The sequence below is a fragment of the Macaca mulatta genome, chromosome 11, assembly GCF_049350105.2.
Source record: "Macaca mulatta isolate MMU2019108-1 chromosome 11, T2T-MMU8v2.0, whole genome shotgun sequence".
Classification (NCBI taxonomy): Eukaryota; Metazoa; Chordata; class Mammalia; order Primates; family Cercopithecidae; genus Macaca; species Macaca mulatta.
Window position 1 is genome coordinate 64,105,866 of NC_133416.1, and position 26,461 is coordinate 64,132,326.

At 44.1% G+C, this 26,461-nt stretch overlaps 1 protein-coding gene across 2 annotated transcripts; it reads right to left on the reverse strand.

Moving 5' to 3' along the window:
- Positions 1–3,399: 3,399 nt before the first annotated feature.
- Positions 3,400–15,662, reverse strand: LOC713738 (retinol dehydrogenase 16). 2 transcript variants are annotated; one of them, XM_028829633.2, is made up of 4 exons: positions 15,218–15,662; positions 6,840–7,098; positions 4,793–4,956; positions 3,400–4,215 (listed from the first exon to the last, which is right to left on the reverse strand). In XM_028829633.2, exons 1-4 carry the CDS (start codon positions 15,528–15,530, stop codon positions 3,998–4,000), a joined length of 954 nt encoding a protein of 317 aa, XP_028685466.2. In that variant the 5' UTR covers positions 15,531–15,662; the 3' UTR covers positions 3,400–3,997. The 2 variants fall into 2 exon arrangements, with proteins under 2 accessions (XP_028685466.2, XP_077810702.1); XM_077954576.1 differs by lacking the exon at positions 15,218–15,662 and adding an exon at positions 14,450–14,586 and having other exon boundaries at positions 6,840–7,329.
- Positions 15,663–26,461: the final 10,799 nt, after the last annotated feature.

Here is a 26,461-nt window from a genome sequence, read left to right on the forward strand (position 1 = left end):
ATGACTGCATTGGGTCAGACTGGAAGCCACCACAGTGCTGGGTCTCACCCAAGGCCTGTTGTAACCAGTCCCTGGCTACTGCCTATGTTTGCTCAAGGCCCAAGGGATCTACAATCAGCAGGTAGCAAAGATAGTTATGCCTGTGTCCTTCTGTTAGAGCAGTGAGGTCCCACAGTGGGACTTCTGGTCCCCCAGTCTCCGTGTGGTTCCAGAAGTGCTGTGCAGGAATCAAGGGCTAGAGTCAAAAACCTTAGAAATGTACCTGGTATTCTACAGGATTGCAGCTGAGCTGGCACTCACACCACCCAACAAATCCTTCCCACTCCTCTCTTCCTTGTCCAAAGGCAGAGGAGCCTGACCTCATAGCCACCACCACCCCAGGCCACATAGAGTACTGCTAGACTCCCATCTATATTCCCTTAAAGCCTAAAGTCTCTTAAGTCATCTTGTGGTGAATGCTGCCTGGCCTGGGACACACCATTCATGTTATGGGCTCTCAATTGGCCCAGGGCAGGTCCAGAACATACCACCCAAGAGTCAAGTCCCAGAATCACAAACCACAATAGTCCACTTGGTGCTCCACTCCACTGTGGTTGTGCTGGCACCTAACGTGCAAGGCAAAGTCTCCTTTACTTTTCCTTCCACTTATCTCAAACAGGAGGTGTCTCTCTCCATAGCCACCACAGCTGGGAATGTCCCAAGTCTCATCTGAAGCCAGCAAGTCTCAGAGGCTCACCCAAGGCTCTTGATGTAGTACCTGGCTATCAATGCTGGTTATTTGGGGCCCAAGGTCTCTTCAGATGGCAGGTGTTGAATGCTGCCAGCACTTGGTCCTTCCTTTGAAAGCACTGGGTTGCCTTCTGGCCCAGGGTCCATCCAGAAATGCCGTATGGGAGCTAGGGATTGAAATGGAGGCCTCCTGACTCTGATCATTGCCCTATCTTGCTGTGGCTGAGCTGGTATTCAAGATGCATGATGAAATCCTCCCCACTCTTCTTCCCTCTCCTCTCCTCAAGTGGAAGAATGGGGTCTCCTTGGGAATCTCAAGCTGTACAGCCTGGGATTAGGGGAGGGGTAATGCCAACATTCCCCTTGGCCGCCCCAGCTTGTGTCTCAGTAGGTCACCTGACCCTGTAATCCAGTGCCTCTGGGCCTAGTTCTGCACTACCCCTAGACTATGAGGGGCAGTCCTTGTGGCTTAGACTGCCTTTCAAGTTTACTTGGAGACACAGAGCATTGTAGTCCTTGGTGGCAAGCTTTGCGGGCACTCAAGTCAGGTCTGCTGTGATCAGAGATTCCCCTGTGGCACTAGGCCTCGCCTATGAGTTGCAGTTCTTATGGCCTAGACTGCCATTTAAGTTTACTTGGGGGACATGGAGCATTGCAGCCCTTGGTATCGAGGTTTGTAGGCACTCAAATCATGACTGCTAGGATCGGTGATTCCCCTGTGGCTAGGGCTGGTTTAAATGCTCCCTCTATGGACGGGCATCAGCTGAGTTTGGTCTGTTTTTTCTTTCTGCTCTAACAGGATAGCACTGAGTTCAGTGCCTCACAATTGCTGTGTTCTCCCTCCCGCAGCACCCAGAGAGGCTTTCAGCACCATGCCTCCACTGCCAGGGTTTGGGGAGCAGTAGTGTCTGATTCACGACTCTTTTTTCTACCTTTACAGTACCTCTTTCAGCAATGAGGTTGAAACCAGGTTAAAGAGTTATCACCTGACTGTTGGTTCTTCTGAAGGTGTTTTTTGATGTGGAGATAGTTGTTAACTTGGTGTCCTGGTGTGAGATGGGGAAGAGAGAATGATCCGTGAAACCTTCTATTCCAACATTTATCTCCACACACTTCTCACTGTGTGTGTTTCATTTGTTTGTTCATTTTGCTTTGTTTTGTTTTTTTGAGATGGGGTCTCACTCTATCACCCAGGTTGGAGTGCAGTGGCACATCTCAGCTCACTGCAACCTTCATCTCCCAGGCTCAAGCCATCCACCTACCTCAGCCTCTCAGGTATCTGTACCACAGGCATACACCAACACACTCAGCTAATTTTTTTTGTATTTTTAATAGAGACCAGGTTTCACCATGTTGCCCAGGCTGGTCCCTAACTCCTGAGCTCAGGTGATCCATCCACCTCAGCCTGCAAAAGTGCTAGGATTACAGGCATCAGCCAACATGCCAGGCCTCATTGCATGTTTTGAATTCAGTGGCCCAGCAACATCTGACCTCAGTCTCTGCTTCTACAATAAACACTGGTTTGTTAAACAACATAGGGCTTCTTAAAGGCTCCATATCCTAGATTTTTATCCTGAGGAAAGAAAAACGAGAAACCTGGGGAGTTACCTCCCAACTACAATTTGTGCTGAGTTCAAAAATCTGTTCCCCTTTCCCCTAATGCTTTCTGTGTTGAGTCCACACTTGTGACATCATCAGAAAACTGAAGACACTGAGGATGAGGACCAGGTCATTCAAGGGAATTTCTGTCCGGCACACAGCAGGGGCTCAAAAAAGGTAGTGAAAATATGAAAGATGAGTCCAGCAGTAACTCTCACTCCCTGTCACTGGAGGAGTGTGTGCGTTGGGATATGGTGGGGGACCTGAGGGATGGCACAGGGAAAATGCAATGACTTTAAAGTGAGGGTCGGGCACCAAGGGCCACAGAGAGCGCACAAGTGAGGGGAGGAAGCTTCAGTTGCCCCAGGGAGGGGATCTGGGGCCTGCCTGTCAATACAGCTGTTGAGGTCACCTTGCTGGCTTGTCCTTGGGTCTGTTTCTGTGACCCCAGGCTACTACAGAACTCCTGGAAAGAAAACAATTGCCCCTCACCTTGGTGGCAAGAAGGGATGGGAGAGGGCAGGGATAGTCCAACTTCTCTCTTCAAATTCATTCTCAGGTCAGCCTCTCATCCCCTGATGTTCAGGAAGGCACCTGCCTCTTCCTGCCACTGCTCCCCAAGGTCATACAAATCCAGGGAACGGGCATCTTCAGGAGTGAAAGTGTAAAAACTCTGATATCCGCTTGTGTAAGTCACTCCATTCCTCCCTCCCAGCAGCTTGGGGGTTCCCATCCCCATTTCCCTCTGTCCCCTTTCTTTGCCTCTAAGATCAGACTTCCCCGTTGGGATCTTGTTCTCCTTCTAGCAGAGAATTCCAATATTAGGAGGAGATCTAATCCTGCTCACTCTTTTCTGCCTTTGACTTATAGTCCTAGAGATGCTGACAGTGACCTGGTTTTCTGGATGGAGTGATTCTAGGTACTGAGCAAAGGAGGGAACGCAGGCTCAGAGAGGGATTGCAATCTCGTGTGTCTGGTATCCAAGAGGAGCTTCATAAGAACATTCAAATCACTGCACATGGGTGAAACTATCAACTTTTCAACATCAAAAGAGTCAAAGGAAGTCCATGCTTTCCAGATAAATAGAAAACTTGTTTATTTGCCCTCTGTACAGATCCCTACTGAGACCACCACCTCTCAGCCACTGCTGCTGGGATGACTACTAAGGCCTACAGGGCTGCATAATGGTTGCGCTCCAGGTTCCAACACCCCATGTACAGGGATCTTCAACGAAGGGGTGCTCTCATGTCCCCCAGGCCATTTCCACCCCATGGCCCAGACTGGCCCAGAATTAACACACAGCCTGATAAGGAAGCAGGAGGTAATGGCATAGGCTGAGGCTCCTTCCACCTGCTCACACCCACCCCAGTTGTTGCCTAAGGATGGCACAAGAGACTTGTACATTGAAGTGGACACCCAAGGTGACAATGCACCCAGGAGCCCTACTTGGTCCCTGCTTCTCAGCTGCATAACTTGAACTTTCCTACCAACATCTCCAGAGAGCAGAATTATCTCCTAGAAGAATCATGGCCAGGAGGTAATGAAAGAGGTGAGATCGGTGCCCTACTGACCTGACATCTCCCTCCCTCCACTTTATTTCTCTCCCAAGGATACACCACCCCTCATAGCACACCCCAAATCCATGCAACCATGCACCCGAGGCTTGGCTTCATAGAGCCTTGGCCGGGTTTGCAGAATCCCAGTAGATAATGGCATCCACCAGGAAGGTGGGCATGTAGCTCATGGGGAGGTAGAGAAGCTTAGCATCCCAGCCGGCTGAGTAGTGAGTGCGGGGGTGGCAGGCAATCAGCGTATGCTCCATGCAGTTGGTCACCAAGGACAAATCCTGTGTGTACTTCTGTTCCAATTGTTCAGCAAATTTCTTATCTGTTAAACATGAGAAATGATCCATTTATATTTCCACCTGTAACCGCTCCTGCTTTGGATTCAACTTAGAGTGGAAAGGGTCTAAAAACTCATGCCACCCCACAACCCCCAGTCAAGCAATGCCCCAAGTCTCTTTTATCCAAATTCCCTGAGTTGGAGCCCATCCATGGGAAAGTAACAAGTGTTCCACACTAAGTCATGTTTCTCTCTTCGGGAATATCTGGACTGCATAAATGATGGTCTCCACCCACAGTAGAAGTCTCAACACATAAAAACGAGCTGTCTCTCACGCCAGCTTGTTATCAGTCACCAATGTCTTCCCTTTCTGGCTTCACTTTGCTCCTCAATAATGATGGGTTCAGATAGACACTGGTCCCAAGTTCTGAGAAGCCTGGACACTTGCTTTTATGACCAGTTGACCACACAGCACCCATCATGGAAATGGGGCTAAAGGTCTCCACTTTGTGGGGAAGGGAGAGCCTGGAGATCAAACTCTAATGACCTTCAGACACCAACGGTAGACCAGCGATTCCACACGAGGGTTTGCTTCTCTCCCTACCGTCCACAGTTTACTCACAGACTGTAAGAATCTTCTCGCTGCAGACCTCCTTGACTTCTGGACTGGACTGGTCCCAAATCTCCAGGAAGCTCTTTAAGAATCTCTCCTTACTGGTCAAAGCAGTCTTGAAATAGCCAGGCTCAATCATAGCCACCTTCACCCCAAAGTAGGAGAGTTCCCTCCTGCAAGAAAGAGAAGCAGAGGGGAAAGACTTCAGGGTTTATGGAAGGTAAAACACAAACAATAAAAGTAAAACTATGATAGCACAACATATGAGGACAACGGGTGAGATAGAAAGCTTGGAATATTTAATTTCCAGAAATCAAGGGGTCATAATGATGATGGTGGTGCTGCCTTTGTATCGGGGTTCGATATTTCACATACCTGAGCTTACTAGCTCTAAATCCTACCAATTCCAAAGCAAGGCAGCACCTTAGTGCTGTCTCCTCCTATGTCCTTCACATACAATGGATCACCAGAATTCCCACATTTTGCCTCCTCTCCAGTCCTCAGTCCCCTCCCTCCTCTTCCTGCCCCAGGAATCTCCCTGGCCTCTGAGCTGGGTGATGGCAGCTGTCCTCTAAGAAGCATCTGTCTTCAGTCTGGCTCCCCACTTTCAGCCACTGGGCTTCCTGCAGTCAGTGGGTGTCTAGAAGCTGATTAGACCAAGGAGCAAATCCCTTTTTTGGGGGGTTCCACTCCCAACAGCATAAAGCACAGCTCCTGTTCAGGACCCACAGGCCATCAAGGAGCCCACCTATGCCCACCTGCCCAGCATCCCCCACCAGGCCTGGCCTTGACCTTCACCACAAGAGGACTCTGCAGTACATGCAGGTCACTAATGCTCACCCTGGGCCTGGGCTGATGGCATTCCTTCATCCAGGAACCCTTCGCAGCCTTCCTTACCAGGCTGCCAGGTGGAGTTCTCAATCCCCAGCTCAGACAGAATCTCCACGACTCTCCCCAACTCAGGTGGGTACCATGGCCAGCAAGGTTGACTTGGTAACCAACCTTATAAGCGTTGGCAGTTGATTCTAGATCTCTTGTCCCTCTCTCAGGTATCAAGTTTCAGGTCACAGACAAAACCTTGTTGTTGATTAAGGACGAAGTTTTGTCCACTTAGACGAGGGCCTAAAGCGTCTGTTGTGTGGACTCAGATGCTCTACCCATTGTCAAAGGGGCTCTGGACATGAATTCTGCTGGGAAAGACCATCTTCTGCATGCTGTCTTTGGGTTCCAGAGAGCCATGAAGGAATGGCCTCAGCGCTTGAAGCATTTCTCTCCCTAGAGAGGAAGAGCCCCAAAGCCAGGCACCCATCTCCTGGTGTGGAAATATCTTTCCCTGTTTCTGACTCAGTGAGTGCTCCTGCATCTGCATGAGCATGTGTGTCTCTGTGGCACTAAGGCATGCCCCAGCTTTACAAGTATTTCAGATTCCAGGTAGGAGGGGTCGGGGTCCATCTACTACAGCAAGAGAGGGGTGTGAGCAAGCCACATGCCCATTGTCAGCTGCCGGGAAAGCCTCCCTGGCCAGGGGACCAACACACACTGTTGTACTGATCTTTCTCTGCTCCTTCTCTAGGGTGCAAAGCATTCTTCCATCCAGTGCTGACTGCCTGGCCTACCTTTGTGGCTCCAATACCAAGGTGCAATGGGAAGAAGTGTTTAGGGTCCTTCCCTGGGATTAGTCATTGATACACAGTATTCCCCATCCTGGGCTTGGGTACCTCAGTACTGTGTTCCTCTTGGCAGGATCAGAAGCCAAAGCTCCAGGTCCAATTCTGCCTCTGGCAGTTTCTGACCAGGAGATCCATCCAGGGAAGAGGTATCATTCAAGAAACTCTCTGACCTGAGGCCCCTCCTGCCACCCAGCACTCAGGAAGGTGCTTCCCAGTGAATGGCCAGCCCAATCCAGAAAGCGGAAGATGAGGGTGCCCCACATGAAGACAGAGAGGGATCTCATGAAAGGGCCTTACAGGCTGGGATTCAAGGAACTCCCTGGAAAAGACTTCCCCACAAACACAGGAGCAGGAAGACTAGGGCGGGCCCCGTCCCAGACCCATACCTGAGGGAGTCAGAGAAGGCTTCCACGCCGTACTTGGAGATGCAATAGCCTCCACCAAAAAGTGACACCCGGCCACAGATACTGGAGACATTGACCACACGGCCCCTGGCCTTCCTCACTAAGGGCAGCAGGCTCAGAGTCACGTCGATCACCCCCAACAAGTTCACGTCCAGTACAGTCACAAAGTCCTGCTTGGTCAGCAACTCATTGGGGGCCACAGGCAAGGAGATGCCAGCATTATTCACCAGGCCCCAGAGTCCTGGGACAGTGGGAAGATGAGAGAGCATCACTGTGTTGTGCCTGTGCAGGTGGACAGTTAGGATGCAACTCACATCCCAATAAAGTGAAGGCAGAATGACAGGTGTGGGATGGGAAGGAGGGTAAAACAAGCACCACAGTATCTGCAGGGGTGGGGGCTGGACATTCAGCAGCTGGTGGGCCACAGAACCCAGTTCTTTCTTCATTTACTCTTCAGGGCCCAGTCCACTGCCTGAAAGACAATAAGCTATTATCCCTATGTAAGGATTGCATGAAATCATGTTAAAGAACTATTGTCCATGTCTGGAAACATGAAGACCAATGTTTGGTTAGTTAAACATGAATGCTGTCGATGTTACAGACATTCACCTGCATTTTCAGGTATGCTAACAGCTTATATAGTGAGTGTTCCGCAACCATCTGTTCATGGAATAAGAGACATGAGAGGGGGAGAGTGAGGGAGAGAGGAAAGACAGAAAAAGACAGACCTGAAATCCTAGGCTTGGGGGAACTTGGAGAACATCCTGTGTTTGATCTCAGGGCACTGGTCTTGAAACATCCTGCATCAATATCCAGTAACATTTTTATAGAAAGCACTGGGGAATTCCAATGCACAGGCTTTGGGAAGAAGGCGAGGTTGCATCACCCCATTCAGTACACAGACTCCACCCTCTGCCCCAGAAAATGTCACCCTCTCCTCCTACTGCATCAGAAGCCCACTCTTCATCCTTCCATCAGTCCCAAGTTCACTCAGCTCTGGGAAAATCTCTCTGGAAGATGCAAATACACAATCCCCAAGACTTCAAGTCAATAGAGTTTTCAACCCACAGAACCAGGGGGCAGGAGCACAGGGTCCCTTGAGTCCGGGCAGGAGTGGCAGTTGTTGATCTGGAAGGGTTGGCCTAGGCATAAGAATCCATCCCCTGGTCAATAACAGGCCCTGCCCTGATGCAAATGCAGATTCCTCCACCCAGACATCTCAGTTTTAAGAATCCAATCAATACTCACACTTACAGAGATGCTGGCCAATAAAAGTCCACCAAGATGACATTTATGATGATAAAAAGCAGGAAGGAATTTCATATTCAACCACTCAGTATGGATTACATAGGTAAGGCTATTGGAAGGATACAGTACTCTAAATAATTAAATACAATTTTATAAAAACGGTCATTATGGTCAGAAAATGTTCATCTTCTCCAGAGAACTAAGAACAAAATATAAAATCCTAAATATATATAATTGTAAAAAGGACTTCCATGTGGATGACAATTTCAGGGAAACTTTTGTTTTCATTTTTTTTTTTAATTAATTTATTATTATTATACTTTAAGTTGTAGGGTACATGTGCATAACGTGCAGGTTTGTTACATATGTATACTTGTGCCATGTTGGTGTGCTGCACCCATCAACTCGTCATTTACATCAGGTATAACTCCCAATGCAATCCCTCCCTCCTCCCCCTCCCCATGATAGGCCCCTGTGTGTGATGTTCCCCTTCCTGAGTCCAAGTGATCTCATTGTTCAGTTCCCACCTATGAGTGAGAACATGCGGTATTTGGTTTTCTGTTCTTGTGATAGTTTGCTAAGAATGATGGTTTCCAGCTGCATCCATGTCCCTACAAAGGACACAAACTCATCCTTTTTGATGGCTGCATAGTATTCCATGGTGTATATGTGCCACATTTTCTTAATCCAATCTGTCACTGATGGACATTTGGGTTGATTCCAAGGCTTTGCTATTGTGAATAGTGCTGCAATAAACATACATGTGCATGTGTCTTTATAGCAGCATAATTTATAATCCTTTGGGTATATACCCAGTAATGGGATGGCTGGGTCATATGGTACATCTAGTTCTAGATCCTTGAGGAATCGCCATACTGTTTTCCATAATGGTTGAACTAGTTTACAATCCCACCAACAGTGTAAAAGTGTTCCTATTTCTCCACATCCTCTCCAGCACCTGTTGTTTCCTGACTTTTTAATGATCGCCATTCTAACTGGTGTGAGATGGTATCTCATTGTGGTTTTGATTTGCATTTCTCTGATGGCCAGTGATGATGAGCATTTTTTCATGTGTCTGTTGGCTGTATGAATGTCTTCTTTTGAGAAATGTCTGTTCATATCCTTTGCCCACTTTTTGATGGGGTTGTTTGTTTTTTTCTTGTAAATTTGTTTGAGTTCTTTGTAGGTTCTGGATATTAGCCCTTTGTCAGATGAGTAGATTGCAAAAATTTTCTCCCATTCTGTAGGTTGCCTGTTCACTCTGATGGTAGTTTCTTTTGCTGTGCAGAAGCTCTTTAGTTTAATGAGATCCCATTTGTCAATTTTGGCTTTTGCTGCCATTGCTTTTGGTGTTTTAGACATGAAGTCTTTGCCCATGCCTATGTCCTGAATGGTACTACCTAGGTTTTCCTCTAGGATTTTTATGGTATTAGGTCTAACATTTAAGTCTCTAATCCATCTTGAATTAATTTTCGTATAAGGAGTAAGGAAAGGATCCAGTTTCAGCTTTCTACTTATGGCTAGCCAATTTTCCCAGCACCATTTATTAAATAGGGAATCCTTTCCCCATTTCTTGTTTCTCTCAGGTTTGTCAAAGATCAGATGGCTGTAGATGTGTGGTATTATTTCTGAGGACTCTGTTCTGTTCCATTGGTCTATATCTCTGTTTTGGTACCAGTACCATGCTGTTTTGGTTACTGTAGCCTTGTAGTATAGTTTGAAGTCAGGTAGCGTGATGCCTCCAGCTTTGTTCTTTTGACTTAGGATTGTCTTGGAGATGCGGGCTCTTTTTTGGTTCCATATGAACTTTAAAGCAGTTTTTTCCAATTCTGTGAAGAAACTCATTGGTAGCTTGATGGGGATGGCATTGAATCTATAAATTACCTTGGGCAGTATGGCCATTTTCACGATATTGATTCTTCCTATCCATGAGCATGGTATGTTCTTCCATTTGTTTGTGTCCTCTTTTATTTCACTGAGCAGTGGTTTGTAGTTCTCCTTGAAGAGGTCCTTTACATCCCTTGTAAGTTGGATTCCTAGGTATTTTATTCTCTTTGAAGCAATTGTGAATGGAAGTTCATTCCTGATTTGGCTCTCTGTTTGTCTGTTACTGATGTATAAGAATGCTTGTGATTTTTGCACATCAATTTTGTATCCTGAGACTTTGCTGAAGTTGCTTATCAGCTTAAGGAGATTTTGGGCTGAGACAATGGGGTTTTCTAAATATACAATCATGTCATCTGCAAACAGGGAGAGTTTGACTTCTTCTTTTCCTAACTGAATACCCTTGATTTCTTTCTCTTGCCTAATTGCCCTAGCCAGAACTTCCAGCACTATGTTGAATAGGAGTGGTGAGAGAGGGCATCCCTGTCTTGTGCCAGTTTTCAAAGGGAATTTTTCCAGTTTTTGCCCATTCAGTATGATATTGGCTGTGGGTTTGTCATAAATAGCTCTTATTATTTTGAGGTACATTCCATCAATACCGAATTTATTGAGCGTTTTTAGCATGAAGGGCTGTTGAATTTTGTCAAAAGCCTTTTCTGCATCTATTGAGATAATCATGTGGTTCTTGTCTTTGGTTCTGTTTATATGCTGGATTATGTTTATTGATTTGCGAATGTTGAACCAGCCTTGCATCCCAGGGATGAAGCCCACTTGATCATGGTGGATAAGCTTTTTGATGTGTTGCTGAATCCGGTTTGCCAGTATTTTATTGAGGATTTTTGCATCGATGTTCATCAGGGATATTGGTCTAAAATTCTCTTTTTTTGTTGTGTCTCTGCCAGGCTTTGGTATCAGGATGATGTTGGTCTCATAAAATGAGTTAGGGAGGATTCCCTCTTTTTCTATTGATTGGAATAGTTTCAGAAGGAATGGTACCAACTCCTCCTTGTACCTCTGGTAGAATTCAGCTGTGAATCCATCTGGTCCTGGACTTTTTTTGGTTGGTAGGCTATTAATTATTGCCTCAATTTCAGAGCCTACTATTGGTCTATTCAGGGATTCAACTTCTTCCTGGTTTAGTCTTGGAAGAGTGTAAGTGTCCAGGTAATTATCCATTTCTTCTAGATTTCCCAGTTTATTTGCGTAGAGGTGTTTATAGTATTCTCTGATGGTAGTTTGTATTTCTGTGGGGTCGGTGGTGATATCCCCTTTATCATTTTTAATTGAGTGGATTTGATTCTTCTCTCTTTTCTTCTTTATTAGTCTTGCTAGTGGTCTGTCAATTTTGTTGATCTTTTCAAAAAACCAACTCCTGGATTCATTGATTTTTTGGAGAGTTTTTTGTGTCTCTATCTCCTTCAGTTCTGCTCTGATCTTAGTTATTTCTTGCCTTCTGCTAGCTTTCGAATGTGTTTGCTCTTGCTTCTCTAGTTCTTTTAATTGCGATGTTAGAGTGTCAATTTTAGATCTTTCCTGCTTTCTCTTGTGGGCATTTAGTGCTATAAATTTCCCTCTACACACTGCTTTAAATGTGTCCCAGAGATTCTGGTATGTTGTATCTTTGTTCTCATTGGTTTCAAAGAACATCTTTATTTCTGCCTTCATTTCATTATGTACCCAGTAGTCATTCAGGAGCAGGTTGTTCAGTTTCCATGTAGTTGAGCGGTTTTGATTGAGTTTCTTAGTCCTGAGTTCTAGTTTGATTGCACTGTGGTCTGAGAGACAGTTTGTTATAATTTCTGTTCTTGTACATTTGCTGAGGAGTGCTTTACTTCCAATTACGTGGTCGATTTTGGAGTAAGTGCGATGTGGTGCTGAGAAGAATGTATATTCTGTTGATTTGGGGTGGAGAGTTCTATAGATGTCTATTAGGTCTGCTTGCTGCAGAGATGAGTTCAATTCCTGGATATCCTTGTTAACTTTCTGTCTCGTTGATCTGTCTAATGTTGACAGTGGAGTGTTGAAGTCTCCCATTATTATTGTATGGGAGTCTAAGTCTCTTTGTAAGTCTCTAAGGACTTGCTTTATGAATCTGGGTGCTCCTGTATTGGGTGCATATATATTTAGGATAGTTAGCTCTTCCTGTTGAATTGATCCCTTTACCATTATGTAATGGCCTTCTTTGTCTCTTTTGATCTTTGATGGTTTAAAGTCTGTTTTATCAGAGACCAGTATTGCAACCCCCGCTTTTTTTTGTTCTCCATTTGCTTGGTAAATCTTCCTCCATCCCTTTATTTTGAGCCTATGTATGTCTCTGCGTGTGAGATGGGTCTCCTGAATACAGCAGACTGATGGGTCTTAACTCTTTATCCAGTTTGCCAGTCTGTGTCTTTTAATTGGAGCATTTAGTCCATTTACATTTAAGGTTAAGATTGTTATGTGTGAACTTGAGCCTGCCATTATGATATTAACTGGTTATTTTGCTCATTAGTTGATGCAGTTTCTTCCTAGCCTTGATGGTCTTTACATTTTGGCATGTTTTTGCAATGGCTGGTACCGGTTGTTCCTTTCCATGTTTAGTGCTTCCTTCAGGGTCTCTTGTAAGGCAGGCCTAGTGGTGACAAAATCTCTAAGTATTTGCTTATCTGTAAAGGATTTTATTTCTCCTTCACTTATGAAACTTAGTTTGGCTGGATATGAAATTCTGGGTTTAAAATTCTTTTCTTTAAGAATGTTGAATATTGGCCCCCACTCTCTTCTGGCTTGGAGAGTTTCTGCCGAGAGATCTGCTGTTAGTCTGATGGGCTTCCCTTTGTGGGTAACCCGACCTTTCTCTCTGGCTGCCCTTAAGATTTTTTCCTTCATTTCAACTTTGGTGAATCTGGCAATTATGTGTCTTGGAGTTGCTCTTCTCGAGGAGTATCTTTGTGGCGTTCTCTGTATTTCCTGGATTTGAATGTTGGCCTGCCCTACTAGGTTGGGGAAGTTCTCCTGGATGATATCCTGAAGAGTGTTTTCCAACTTGGTTCCATTTTCCCCCTCACTTTCAGGCACCCCAATCAGACGTAGATTTGGTCTTTTTACATAATCCCATACTTCTTGCAGGCTTTGTTCATTTCTTTTTCTTCTTTTTTCTTTTGGTTTCTCTTCTCGCTTCATTTCATTCATTTGATCCTCAATCGCAGATACTCTTTCTTCCAGTTGATCGAGTTGGTTACTGAAGCTTGTGCATTTGTCACGTATTTCTCGTGTCATGGTTTTCATCTCTTTCATTTCGTTTATGACCTTCTCTGCATTAATTACTCTAGCCATCAATTCTTCCACTTTTTTTTCAAGATTTTTAGTTTCTTTGCGCTGGGTACGTAATTCCTCCTTTAGCTCTGAGAAGTTTGATGGACTGAAGCCTTCTTCTCTCATCTCGTCAAAGTCATTCTCTGTCCAGCTTTGATCCGTTGCTGGCGATGAGCTGCGCTCCTTTGCCGGGGGAGATGCGCTCTTATTTTTTGAATTTCCAGCTTTTCTGCCCTGCTTTTTCCCCATCTTTGTGGTTTTATCTGCCTCTGGTCTTGATGATGGTGATGTACTGATGGGGTTTTGGTGTAGGTGTCCTTTCTGCTTGATAGTTTTCCTTCTAACAGTCAGGACCCTCAGCTGTAGGTCTGTTGGAGATTGCTTGAGGTCCACTCCAGACCCTGTTTGCCTGGGTATCAGCAGCAGAGGCTGCAGAAGATAGAATATTTCTGAACAGCGAGTGTACCTGTCTGATTCTTGCTTTGGAAGCTTCCTCTCAGGGGTGTACTCCACCCTGTGAGGTGTGGGGTGTCAGACTGCCCCTAGTGGGGGATGTCTCCCAGTTAGGCTACTCAGGGGTCAGGGACCCACTTGAGCAGGGAGTCTGTCCCTTCTCAGATCTCAACCTCCGTGTTGGGAGATCCGCTGCTCTCTTCAAAGCTGTCAGACAGAGTCCTTTCCGTCTGCAGAGGTTTCGGCTGTGTTTGTTATTGCCCTGTCCCCAGAGGTGGAGTCTACAGAGACAGGCAGGTTTCCTTGAGCTGCTGTGAGCTCCACCCAGTTCGAGCTTCCCAGCAGCTTTGTTTACCTACTTAAGCCTCAGCAATGGCGGGCGCCCCTCCCCCAGCCTCGCTGCTGCCTTGCCGGTAGATCACAGACTGCTGTGCTAGCAATGAGGGAGGCTCCATGGGTGTGGGACCCTCCCGGCCAGGTGTGGGATATGATCTCCTGGTGTGCCTGTTTGCTTAAAGCGCAGTATTGGGGTGGGAGTTACCCGATTTTCCAGGTGTTGTGTGTCTCAGTTCCCCTGGCTAGGAAAAGGGATTCCCTTCCCCCTTGCGCTTCCCAGGTGAGGCAATGCCTCGCCCTGCTTCAGCTCTCGCTGGTCGGGCTGCAGCAGCTGACCAGCACCGATCGTCCGGCACTCCCCAGTGAGATGAACCCAGTACCTCAGTTGAAAATGCAGAAATCACCGGTCTTCTGTGTCGCTCGCGCTGGGAGTTGGAGACTGGAGCTGTTCCTATTCGGCCATCTTGCTCCGCCCCTTGTTTTCATTTTTATTCTTTTCAGTATTTTCTACAAAAATCATATTCTGTATTTATTGTTACAATAAATCCATGTTTCTTTCTTCCCCTGTAATAAGACAGATGAATTAGTGTAGTGAAAAGAAGAAAGAAAGAAAAAGTAATCCCTTACTAGTTCTGCCTTCCTTAAGCAGTCTTTATGCTGATACCCTCCTCTGAAGATGGAGATAGTTGTAGCTCTTGGCGGATGCTGATAGGCCCTAGCAAGAACAAGGTAAAGTGCTGGGAACACAAGCCTGGCTCCAGCACAGCTACAGCCTCCGTGCAACCTTGCAGCCCCGTGCTCCCTTCTCAACCATGCTCCAGCAAGTCTCCAGATCTCTAACCCAGGCTCTCAGCATCAAACAATCCATGACTTCTGCTTAGACAGGAGGGAGAGGATAGAGAGGAATTCTGGAGAGAAAATCTCATTAGGGCAAACTCTCCCCAAGACTATACACCTCCAATGTCGGGATAGGTTAAGGATTGGAAAGAGATGGGGCTCAGGCCAGCCTGATTAGTGAGAAATACTAGAAAGCTACTGTCACTTCAACCTGGAAAGACACTGTAGAAATCTTCCCAGGGAGCAGACAGGAGGTGGTCCCTTCAAACAGAGGGAAGACACAGACAGACTTGAGAAATCTGGGTGGTTACCTCTTTCCCCTACGTGTTCCTTCACCCACTGGGCGGCTGCAGCAACACTCTCTGTCTTGGTGACATCCAGGGTCACCATCTCCAGCCTGTCTGAAGTCTGGCCCCTCAGCTGCTCAGCTCCTTTCTCTGTCAGACACGCAGCCAGCACCCGCAAGCCTCGTGCGTCCAGCTGTCTGGCCAGCAGTTTCCCGAAGCCAGAGTCACAGCCTGTGATGAACACATACTTATCTCTCAGGTGGCTCAGCACCTGCCTCTCCCGGTACCAATGCAGAAGGTAGTACAGGCCCACGAAAACTGCCAGGTAGAGCCACATGGCTTTGCAGAGGACAGACACAGACAGGCTGTGGGGGAACCCAGAGTCTGGCCTCTGTTGACACAGGAGGCTTTAAGAACACAGAGGGCTGTGGTAGGCAGGGAAGCCCTCAGGCATTCTGGCTAGGAATCCTCATTTCCTCCCTGATGACTGTCTTTCTACAACATATTTATTCTGGCCCCACCTCTCTGCTCTTCGAACTGCTTTTGCAGTACTCATGCACACCTTTGCACACCCCAAGTCCTGCCCAGTAGGAAGATATTATCACTTGGCAATGCGTCCCTAGTCTCCTGATTTCTCTCTGCCTTGCTGTACTCACTACACGCATGCTGTGTCCATGAAGAGTGGGCAGGAACAGGTTCCCTCCTGCTATAATAGTTTTTCAGGGCAGAAGGATTGCAGGATCCCACAGGTGGAATCCAACCTCAGAGGTGAAGAAAGCTGGGAGGGGAAGGGCGAATAGGAAGAGTTCCAGTCTGCAGCTCCCAGCGTGATCAATGCAGAAGATGGATGATTTCCGCATTTCCACCTAGGTACCTGGTTCATCTCATTGAGACAGTAGGTGCAGCCCATGGAGGGCAAGCTGAAGCAGGGTGGGGCATTGCCTCACCTGGGAAGCGTAAGGGGTCTGGGGATTTCCCTTGCCTAGCCAAGGGAAGGCGTGACAGACTGTATCTGGAAAAACGGGACACTCCTGCTCAAATACTGTACTTTTCCAACTGTCCTAGCAAATGGAACACCAGGAGATTGTATCCCATGCCTGGCTCAGCATGTCCCATGCCCGGCTCAGCGTGTCCCATGCCCATGGAGCCTTGCTCACTGCTAGTACAGCAGTCTGAGATTGATCTGTGAGGCAGCAGCCCAGCAGGAGGATGGCTGTCCACTGTTGCTGAGGCTTGAGTAGGGAAACAAAGCGGCCAGGAAGCTCGAACTGCATGGAGCCCACCACAGCCACAAGGCTTGCTGCATCTATAGACTCCATCTCTGGGGGCAGGGCATAGCTGAACGAAAGGCAGCAAAAACATCTACAGACTTAAACATCCCTGTCTGACAGCCTTCGCAGCCTCCATGATCGTGATGGTCCCCCGGTCCCACTTCTCTCTTTCAAACTGTCTTTTCTCAATCCTTTGACTCCATCACACTTTGTCACCCCCATGACCTGGTGTTGGGTCTGGCAACCCCAACATTTCTGGCACCCAACGTGGGGCAACAAAGACCCCGGTGAAAGAACACCAGAGCATGTGAAAGCGAAGGATTCATCATCAAAGGACACCAAGGACGTCTAAAAGAAGCTTGGCAGTAAAACTGAGCGCTCGGAAGAACCAGGGTAACAATGGGACAAAGTGAAAGCAGACATTCTGCTTATTTAAATTTCTTAAAGGATTTATTATGGAGAGGGGGAGTGAAAGTTAGTACTCAGAATTTGTTTTCACTCTTTAGTGCAGTAAAGCAGTTTTGCCCATGGTTCCCGGAACAAGGGACTATGGAGTTGGATGAATGGGAGAGAATTGGCAGAGCTTTTTAAAAAGTATATAAAGGGTAGAACAATTCCTCCTGCTTCCAAGATGGACAAATAGGAACAGCACCAGTCTGCAGCTCCCAGCATGAGTGACCCAGAAGATGGGGCCAGTCAGACAGTGGCTGCAGCCCACGGAGCAGAGTGGGGCATCGCCTCACCTGGGAAGCACAAGAGATCAGGGAATTCCCTTTCCTAGCACAGGCAAACCATGACAGATGGTACCTGGAAAATCGGGACACTCCCACCCTAACACTGCGCTTTTCCAACGGCCTTAGCAAATGGCACACCAGGAGATTATATCCCGTGCCTGGCTCAGAGGGTCCCACGTCTACGGATCCTTGCTCACTGCTAGCACTGCAGTCTGAGATCAAACTGCAAGGTGGCAGCGAGGCTAGGGGAGGGGCATCCCCCATTGCTGAGGCTTGAGTAGGTAAACAAAGCGGCCAAGAAGCTTGAACTGGGTGGAGCCCACCACAGCTCAAGGAGGCCTGCTGCCTCTGTAGACTCCACCTCTGGGGGCAGGGCATAGCTGAACAAAACGCAACAGAAACTGCTGCAGACTTAAACATCCCTGTCTGACAGCTTTGAAGGCAGCAGTGGTTCTCCCAGCATGGAGATCTGAGAACGGACAGACTGCCTCCTCAAGTGGGTCCCTGACCCCCAAGTAGCCTAACTGGGAGAAACCTCCCAGTAGGGGCCGACTGACACCTCACACAGCTGGGTGCCCCTCTGAGACAAAGCTTCCAGAGGTGGATCAGGCAGCAACATTTGCCGTTCTGCAATATTTTCTATTCTGCAGCCTCCGCTGGTGATACCCAGGAAAAGAGGGTCTGGAGTGGACCTTCATCAAACTCCAAAGACCTGCAGCTGAGGGACCTGTTAGAAGGAAAACTAACAAACAGAAAGGAACAGCATCAACATCAACAAAAAGGGCATCCACACCAAAACCCCATCTGTAGGTCACCAACATCAAAGACCAAAGGGAGATAAAACCACAAAGATAGGGAGAAACCAGAGTAGAAAAGCTGAAAATTCTAAAAACCAGAGTGCCTCTTCTCCTCCAAAGGATTGCAGCTCCTCACCAGCAATGGAACAAAGCTGGATGGAGAATGACTTTGATGAGCTGGCAGAAGTAGGCTTTGGAAGGTCAGTAGTAACAAACTTCTCTGAGCTGAAAGAGGACATTGGAACCGATGACAAGGAAGCTAACAATCTTCAAAAAAGACTAGACGAATGGCTAACTAGAATAAACAATGTAGATAAGTCCTTAAATGACCTGATGGATCTGAAAACCATGGCATGAGAACTACGTGATGCATGCACAAGCTTCAATAGCTGATTTGATCAAGTGGAAGAAAGAATATCAGTGATCCCAAAGCCTCCAAAAAATATGGAACTATGTGAAAAGACAAAACCTACATTGATTGGTGTACCTGAAAGTGACAGGGAGAATGAAACCAAGTTGGAAAACACTCTTCAGGTATTATCCAGGAGAACTTCCCAAATCTAGCAAGGCAGGCCAACATCCAAATTCGGGAAATACACAGAACACCACAAAGATACTCCTCAAGAAGAGGAACCCGAAGACACATAATTGTCTTATTCATCAAAGTTGAAATGAAGGAAAAAAATGTTAAGGGCAGCCACAGAGAAAGGTGGGGTTACCCACAAAGGGAAGCCCATCAGACTAAGAGTGGATCTCTCAGCAGAAACTCTACAAGCCAGAAGACAGTGGGGACCAATATTCAACATTTGTAAAGAAAAGAATTTTCAACCCAGAATTTCATATCCACCCAAAGTAAGCTTCATAAGTGAAGGAGAAATAAAATCCTTTACAGACAAACTAATGCTGAGAGATTTTGTCACAACTAGGCTTGCCTTACAAGAACTCCTGAAGGAAGCACTAAATATGGAAAGACACAACCTGTACCAGCCACTGCAAAAACATGCCAAATTGTAAAGACCATCGATGCTACGAAAAAACTGCATCAACTAATGGGCAAAATAACCAGCTAACATCATAATGACAGCATCAAATTCACACATAACAATATTAACCTTAAATGTAAATGGGCAAAATGTTCCAATTAAAAGACATGGACTGGCAAATTAGATAAAGAGTCAAGACCCATCAGTATGCTGTATTCAGGAGACCCATCTGACATGCAGAGACACACATAGGCTCAAAATAAAGGGATGGAAGAAGATCTAGCAAGCAAATAGAAAGAAAAAAAAAAGCAAGGATTGCAATCCTATTCTCTGATAGAACAGATTTTAAACCAACAAAGATCAAAAGAGACAAAGAAGGCTAATTACATAATGGTAAAGGGATCAATTCAACAAGAAGTGCTACCTATCCTAAATATACATGCACCCAAAACAGGAGCATCCAGATTCATAAAGCAAGTCCTTAGAGACCTACAAAGAGAATTAGACTCCCCAATAATAATGGGAGACTTTAACACCCCACTGTCAATATTAGATCAATGAGACAGAAGGTTAACAAGGATATCCAGGACTTCAACTCAGCTCTGCACCAAGGCAACCTAATAGATGTCTACAGAACTCTCCACCCCAAATCAACAGAATATACATTTTCAGCACGACATCACACTTATTCCAAAATTGACCACATAGTTGGAAGTAAGGTACTCCTCAGCAAATGTAAAAGAACAGAAATCACAACAAACTGTCTCTCAGACAACATTGAAATCAAATTAGAACTCAGAACTAAGAAACTCACTCAAAACCACACAACGACATGGAAACTGAACAACCTGCTCCTGAATGACTACTAGGTAAATAATGAAATGAAGGCAGAAATAAAGATGTTCTGAGAAACCAATGAGAACAAAGATACAACGTATAAGAATCTCTGGGACACATTAACAGCAGTGTGTAGAGGGAAATTTATAGCACTAAATGTCCACAAGAAAAAGCAGGAAAGATCTAATATTGACACCCTAACATCACAATTAAAAGAACTAGAGAAGTAAGAACAAACACATTCAAAAGCTAGCAGAAGGCAAGAAATAACTAAGAGTAGAACTGAAGGAGATAGAGAGACAAAAAAAAAAAAAAAAAAAAAAAAACTTCAAAAAGTCAATGGATCCAGGAGCTTGTTTTTTGAAAAGATGAACAAAATTGATAGACCACTAGCAAGACTAATAAAGAAAAGAGAGAAGAATCAAATCAATGCAATAAAAAACGATAAAGGGGATATCACCACTAATCCCACAGAAATACAAACTACCATCAGAGAATACTATAAACAACTCCATGCAAATAAACTAAAACATCTAGAAGAAATGAATAAATTGCTGGACACATGCACCCTCCCAAGACTAAACCAGGAAGAAATGGAATCTCCAAATAGACCAATAACAGGCTCTGAAATAGAGGCGATAATTAATAGCCTATCAACCAAAAAAGTCCAGGACCAGATGGATTCACAGCCAAATTCTACCAGAGGTACAAAGAGGAGCTGCTGGTCCCATTCCTTCTGAAATTATTCCAATCAATAGAAAAAGAGGGAATCCTCCCTAACTCATTTTATGAGGCCAGCATCATCCTGATACCAAACCCTGGCAGAGACACAACAAAAAAAGATAATTTTAGACCAATATCCCTGATGAACATCGATGTGAAAATCCTCAATAAAATATTGGCAAACCAAATCCAACAGCACGTCAAAAAGCTTATCCACCACGACCAAGTTGGCTTCATCCCTGGGATGCAAGGCTGGTTCAACATAAGCAAATCAATAAATGTAATCTCTCACATAAACAGAACCAATGACAAAAACCACATGATTATCTCAATAGATGGAGAAAAGGCCTTCAATAAAATTCAAAGCCCTTCATGGTAAAAACTCTCAATAAACTAGGTATCAACAGAACGTATCTCAAAATAATAAGAGCTATTTATGAAAAATCCACGGCCAATATCATACTGAATGGGCAAAAACTGGAAGCATTCCCTTTAAAACTTGGTACAAGACAGGATGCCATCTCTCACCTCTCCTATTCAACATAGTGTTGGAAGTTCTGGCCAGGGCAATCAGGCAAGAGAAAAAAATAAAGGGTATTCAATTAGGAAAAGAGGAAGTCAAATTGTCCCTGTTTGCAGATGACATGATTGTATATTTAGAAAACTCCATCGTCAGCCCAAAACCTCCTTAAGCTGATAAGCAACTTCAGCAAAGTCTCAGGATACAAAATCAGTGTGCAAAAATCACAAGCATTACTATACACCAATAACGGACAGAGAGCCAAATCATGAGTGAACTGCCATTGACAATTGTTACAAAGAGAATAAAATACCTAGAAATCCAACTTACAAGGAATGTGAAGGACCTCTTCAAGGAGAACTACAAACCACTTCTCCATGAAATAAAAGAGAACACAAACAAAAGGAAGAACATTCCGCGGTCATGGATAGGAAAAATCAATATAATGAAAATAGCCATACTGCCCAAGGTAATTTATAGATTGTCAAGCTACCAATGACTTTCTTCACAGAATTGGAAAAAACTGCTTTAACATTCATATGGAACCAAAAAAAGAGCCTGCATTGCCGTGACAATCCTAAGCAAAAAGAACAAAGCTGGAGGCATCATGCTACCTGACTTCAAACTATACTACAAGCCTACAGTAACCCAAACAGCATGGTACTGGTACCAAAACAGATATATAGACCAATGGAACAGAACAGAGGCCTCAGAAATAATACCACACATCTACAACCATCTGGTCTTTGACAAACCTGACAAAAACAAGAAATGGAAAAAGATTCCCTATTTAGTAAATGGTGCTGGGAAAACTGGCTAGCCATACGTAGAAAGCTGAAACTGGATTCCTTCCTTACACCTTATACAAAAATTAATTCAAGATGGATTAAAGACTTAAATGTTAGACCTAAAACCATAAAAATCCTACAAGAAAATCTAGGCAATACCATTCAGGACATAGGCATGGGCAAGGACTTCATGACTAAAACACCAAAAGCAATGGCAACAAAAGCCAAAATTGACAAATGGAATCTAATTAAACTAAAGAGCTTCTGCGCACAAAAGAAACTACCATCAGAGTGAACAGGCAACCTACAGAATGGGAGAAAATTTTTACAATCTACCCATCTGACAAAGGGCTAATATCCAGAATCTGCAAATAACTTAAACAAATTTACAAGAAAAAAAAAACAAAAAATCCCATCAAAAACTGGATGAAGGATATGAACAGACACTTCTCAAAAGAAGACATTTATGCAGCCAACAGACATATGAAAAAATGCTCATCATCACTGGCCATCAGAGAAATGCAAATCAAAACCACAATGAGATACCATCTCACACCAGTTAGAATGGCAATCATTAAAAAGTCAGGAAACAACAGGTGCTGGAGAGGATGTGGAGAAACAGGAACACTTTTACACTGTTGGTGGGACTGTAAACTAGTTCAACCATTATGGAAGACAATGGGTGATTCCTCAAGGATCTAGAACTAGAAATACCATTTGACCCAGCCATCACATTACTGGGTATATACCCAGTGGATTATAAATCATGCTGCTGTAAAGATACATGCACACGTATGTTTATTGTGGCACTATTCACAATAGCAAAGACTTGGAACCAACCCAAATGTCCATCAATGATAGACTGGATTAAGAAAATGTGGCACATATACACCATGGAATACTATGCAGCCATAAAAAAGGATGAGTTCATGTCCTTTGTAAAGATATGGATGAAGCTGGAAACCATCATTCTGAGCAAACTGTCACAAGGACAGAAAACCAAACACCACATGTTCTCACTCATAGGTGGGAATTGAACAATGAGAACACTTGGACACAGGATGGGGAACATCACACACGGGCGCCTGTCGTGGGGTGGGGGGAGGGGGAGGGATAGCATTAGGAGATATACCTAATGTAAATGATGAGTTAACCTGTGTAGCACACCAACATGGCACATGTATACATATGTAACAAACCTGCACGTTATGCACATGTACCCTAGAACTTAAAGTATAATAAAAAATAAAAATAAAAATAAAAAATATCAATTTTCTTAATTTCTTCATTGACCCACTGATCATTCAGAAGCATATTTTAAATTTTTTAATGTATTTGTTTAGTTTCCCAAATTCTTGTCATTTCTAGTTTTATTCTATTGTGGTCAGAGAAGATGCCTGATAGTATTTCAACTTTTTGAATATTTTAAGATTTGTATTATGATCTAACATGTGATCTATCACTGAGAATGACCCATGTGCTGAGTAAATGAATGTGTATTCTGCAGCCATTGGATGAAATGTTCTGTAAATATCTACTAGATTCACTTGGTCTACTGTGAAGATTAAGTCTGATGTTTCTTTGTTGATTTTTTTTGTCTGAAAGATCTGTCCAATGCTGAAAATGAAGTACAGAAGTCTCCAACTATTATTGCATTGAGGTTTATCTCTCTATTTAGCTATAATAATACTCTCTTTATATATATATGGGTACTCCTGTGTTGGGTGCATATATTACGTATTTAAAGTGGTTATTATATCCTCTTGCTGAACTGACCCCATTTACCATTATATAGCGACCTTCTTGGAAAGACCTTTTCTTCTTGTTTTTGTTTTGAAAACTATTTTATCTGTGATAAAAACTTTTGCTCCTTTTTGGTTTCCATCGGTATGAAGTATCTTTTTCCATCCCTTATTTTCAGTCCATGTGTGTCTTTATAGGTGAAGTGTGTCTCTGTAGGCAACAGGTCAATGGCTCTTGTTTTTTCATCCATTCAGCCAGTCTATGTTTTATGACTGGAGAGTTTAGTTTACATTCAATGTCATTATTGATAAGTAAGGACCTACTCCTACCATCTTGTTATTTGTCTTCTGGGTTTTTTATGACCTTCTTTACCTTCTTTCTTTCCTTCTTGTCTTCCTCTAGTGAAGATTTTCTCTAGAGATGTGATTTAATTTCTTGCTTTTTACTTGTTGTGTATCCATTGTATGTTTTTTGGTTTGAGGTAACCATGAGGCTTGCAAATACTATCTTATAACATATTATTTTAACCTGATAACAACTTAACACTATTTGAATAAACAAACAAGCACGAAGAAAATTAATAAAAACTCAACACCTTAACTTCATTCTCTGACTTTTCAACTTTTTATTGTTTCTATTTATATCATATGTACTATGTCTTAAAAGGTTGTTGTAGTTATTATTTTTGATCAGTTCATCATTTAGTCTTTCTAATTAGGATAAGAGTAGTTTACACAGCACAGTTACAATGTTCCAATATTCTGTGTTTTTCTATGTACTTACGATTACCTGTGAGGTCTGTACCTTCAGGTATTATGTATTGCTCATTAATGTCCTTTACTTTCTGACTGAAGTATTCCCTTTAGCATTTCTTGTACAACAGGTCTGGTCTTGATGAAATCCCTCAGCTTTTGTTTGTCTGGGAAAGTCTTTCTTTTTCCTTTATGCTTGAAAGATATTTTCACCAGATATACTATTATCGGGTAAAAGTTTTTTCCTTTAGCACTTTAAATATATCAGGCCACTCTCTCCTGGCCTGGAAGGTTTCCACTGGAAAGTCTGTTGCCAGACATATTGGAGCTCCATTGTATGTCATTTATTTCTTTCCTCTTGCTGCTTTTAGGGTCCTTTCTTTACCCTTGACCTTTAGGATTTTGATTATTAAGTGCCTTGAGGTAGTCTTCTTTGGGTTAAATCTGCTTGGTGTTCCATTACTTTCTTGTACTTGGATATTAATATCTTTCTCTAGGTTTGGGAAGTCCTCTGTTATTATGCCTTTGAATAAACTTTCTACCCCTATCCCTTTCTCTACCTCCTCATTAAGGCCAATAACTCTTAGATTTGCCCTTTTAAGTTTATTTTCTAGATCCTGAGGGCATGCGCCATTGTTTTTTTTTCTTTTATTTCCTCCATATGTTTTCAACTGGCCTGACTTCAAGCTCACTAATTCTTTCTTCTGCTTGATCAATTCTGCTGTTAAAGAACTGTGATGTGAACAGACACTTATCAAAAGAAGACATTTATGCAGCCACCAGACACATGAAAACAGCTCATCATCACTGATCATTAGAGAAATGCAAATCAAAACCACAATGAGATACCATCTCACGCCAGTTAGAAAGGCGATCATTAAAAAGTCAGGAAACAACAGATGCTGGAGAGGATGTGGAGAAATAGGAATGCTTTTACACTGTTTGTGAGAATGTCAGTCAGTTCAACCATTGTAAAAGACAATGTGGCGATTCCTCAAGGATCTGGAATGAAAAATACCATTTGACTCTGCAATCCCATTACTGGGTATATACCCAAAGGATTATAAATCAGTCTACTACAAAGGCATGTGCACACGTATGTTTATTGCTGCACTATTTACAATAGCAAAGACTTGGAACCAATCCAAATGTCCATCAATGATAGACTGGATAAAGAAAACATGGCACATATACATCATGGAATACTATGCAGCCATAAAAAACGAATGAGTTCATGTCTTTTGCAGGGACATGGATGACCCTGGAAACCATCATTCTCAGCAAACTAACACAGGAACAGAAAACCAAACACCACATATTCTCACTCATAAGCGAGAGTTGAACAATTAGAACACATGGACACAGGGAGGGAAACATCACACATCATGGCCTGTCAGGGGGTTGGGGGCAAGGGGAGGGGAAGCATTAGGACAATACCTGATGCATGCGGGGCTTAAAACCTAGATGATGGGTTGATGTGTGCAGCAAACCACCATGGCACGTGTATACCTATGTAACAAACCTGCATGTTCTGCACATGTATCGCAGAACTTAAAGCAAAATAAAAAATAAAAATAAAAAAAGAACTCTGCTGCATTCTTGAATATGCCAATTGCATTTTTTTTTTTTTTTTTTTTGAGACGGAGTCTCGCTCTGTCGCCCAGGCTGGAGTGCAGTGGCCGGATCTCAGCTCACTGCAAGCTCCACCCCCCGGGTTCACGCCATTCTCCTGCCTCAGCCTCCCGAGTAGCTGGGACTATAGGCGCCCGCCACCTCGCCCGGCTAGTTTTTTGTATTTTTTAGTAGAGACAGGGTTTCACCGTGTTAGCCAGGATGGTCTCGATCTCCTGACCTCGTGATCCGCCCGTCTCGGCCTCCCAAAGTGCTGGGATTACAGGCGTGAGCCACCGCGCCCGGCCAACCAATTGCATTTTTCAGCTCCAGAATTTTTGCTTGATTCTTTTTAATTATTTCAATCTCTTTGTTAAGTATATCTGATAGAATTCTAAATTTCTTCTCTGTGCTATCTTGAATTTCTTTGAGTTTCCTCAACACAGCTATTTTGAATTCTTTGTCTGAAAGGTCACATATTTGTTTCTCAGGATTGGTCCCTGGTCCCT

Coding starts and splice junctions, on each gene's coding strand:
- LOC713738 (XM_028829633.2), bottom strand. CDS start 15,530: ATGTGGCTCTACCTGGCAGTTTTCGTGGGCCTGTACTACCTTCTGCAT. Junction 4,957..6,839: donor GCCTTCTCTGACTCCCTCAG/GTATGGGTCTGG, acceptor TCTTTCTTGCAG/GAGGGAACTCTCCTACTTTG. Junction 4,216..4,792: donor CGAGAAGATTCTTACAGTCT/GTGAGTAAACTG, acceptor CATGTTTAACAG/ATAAGAAATTTGCTGAACAA.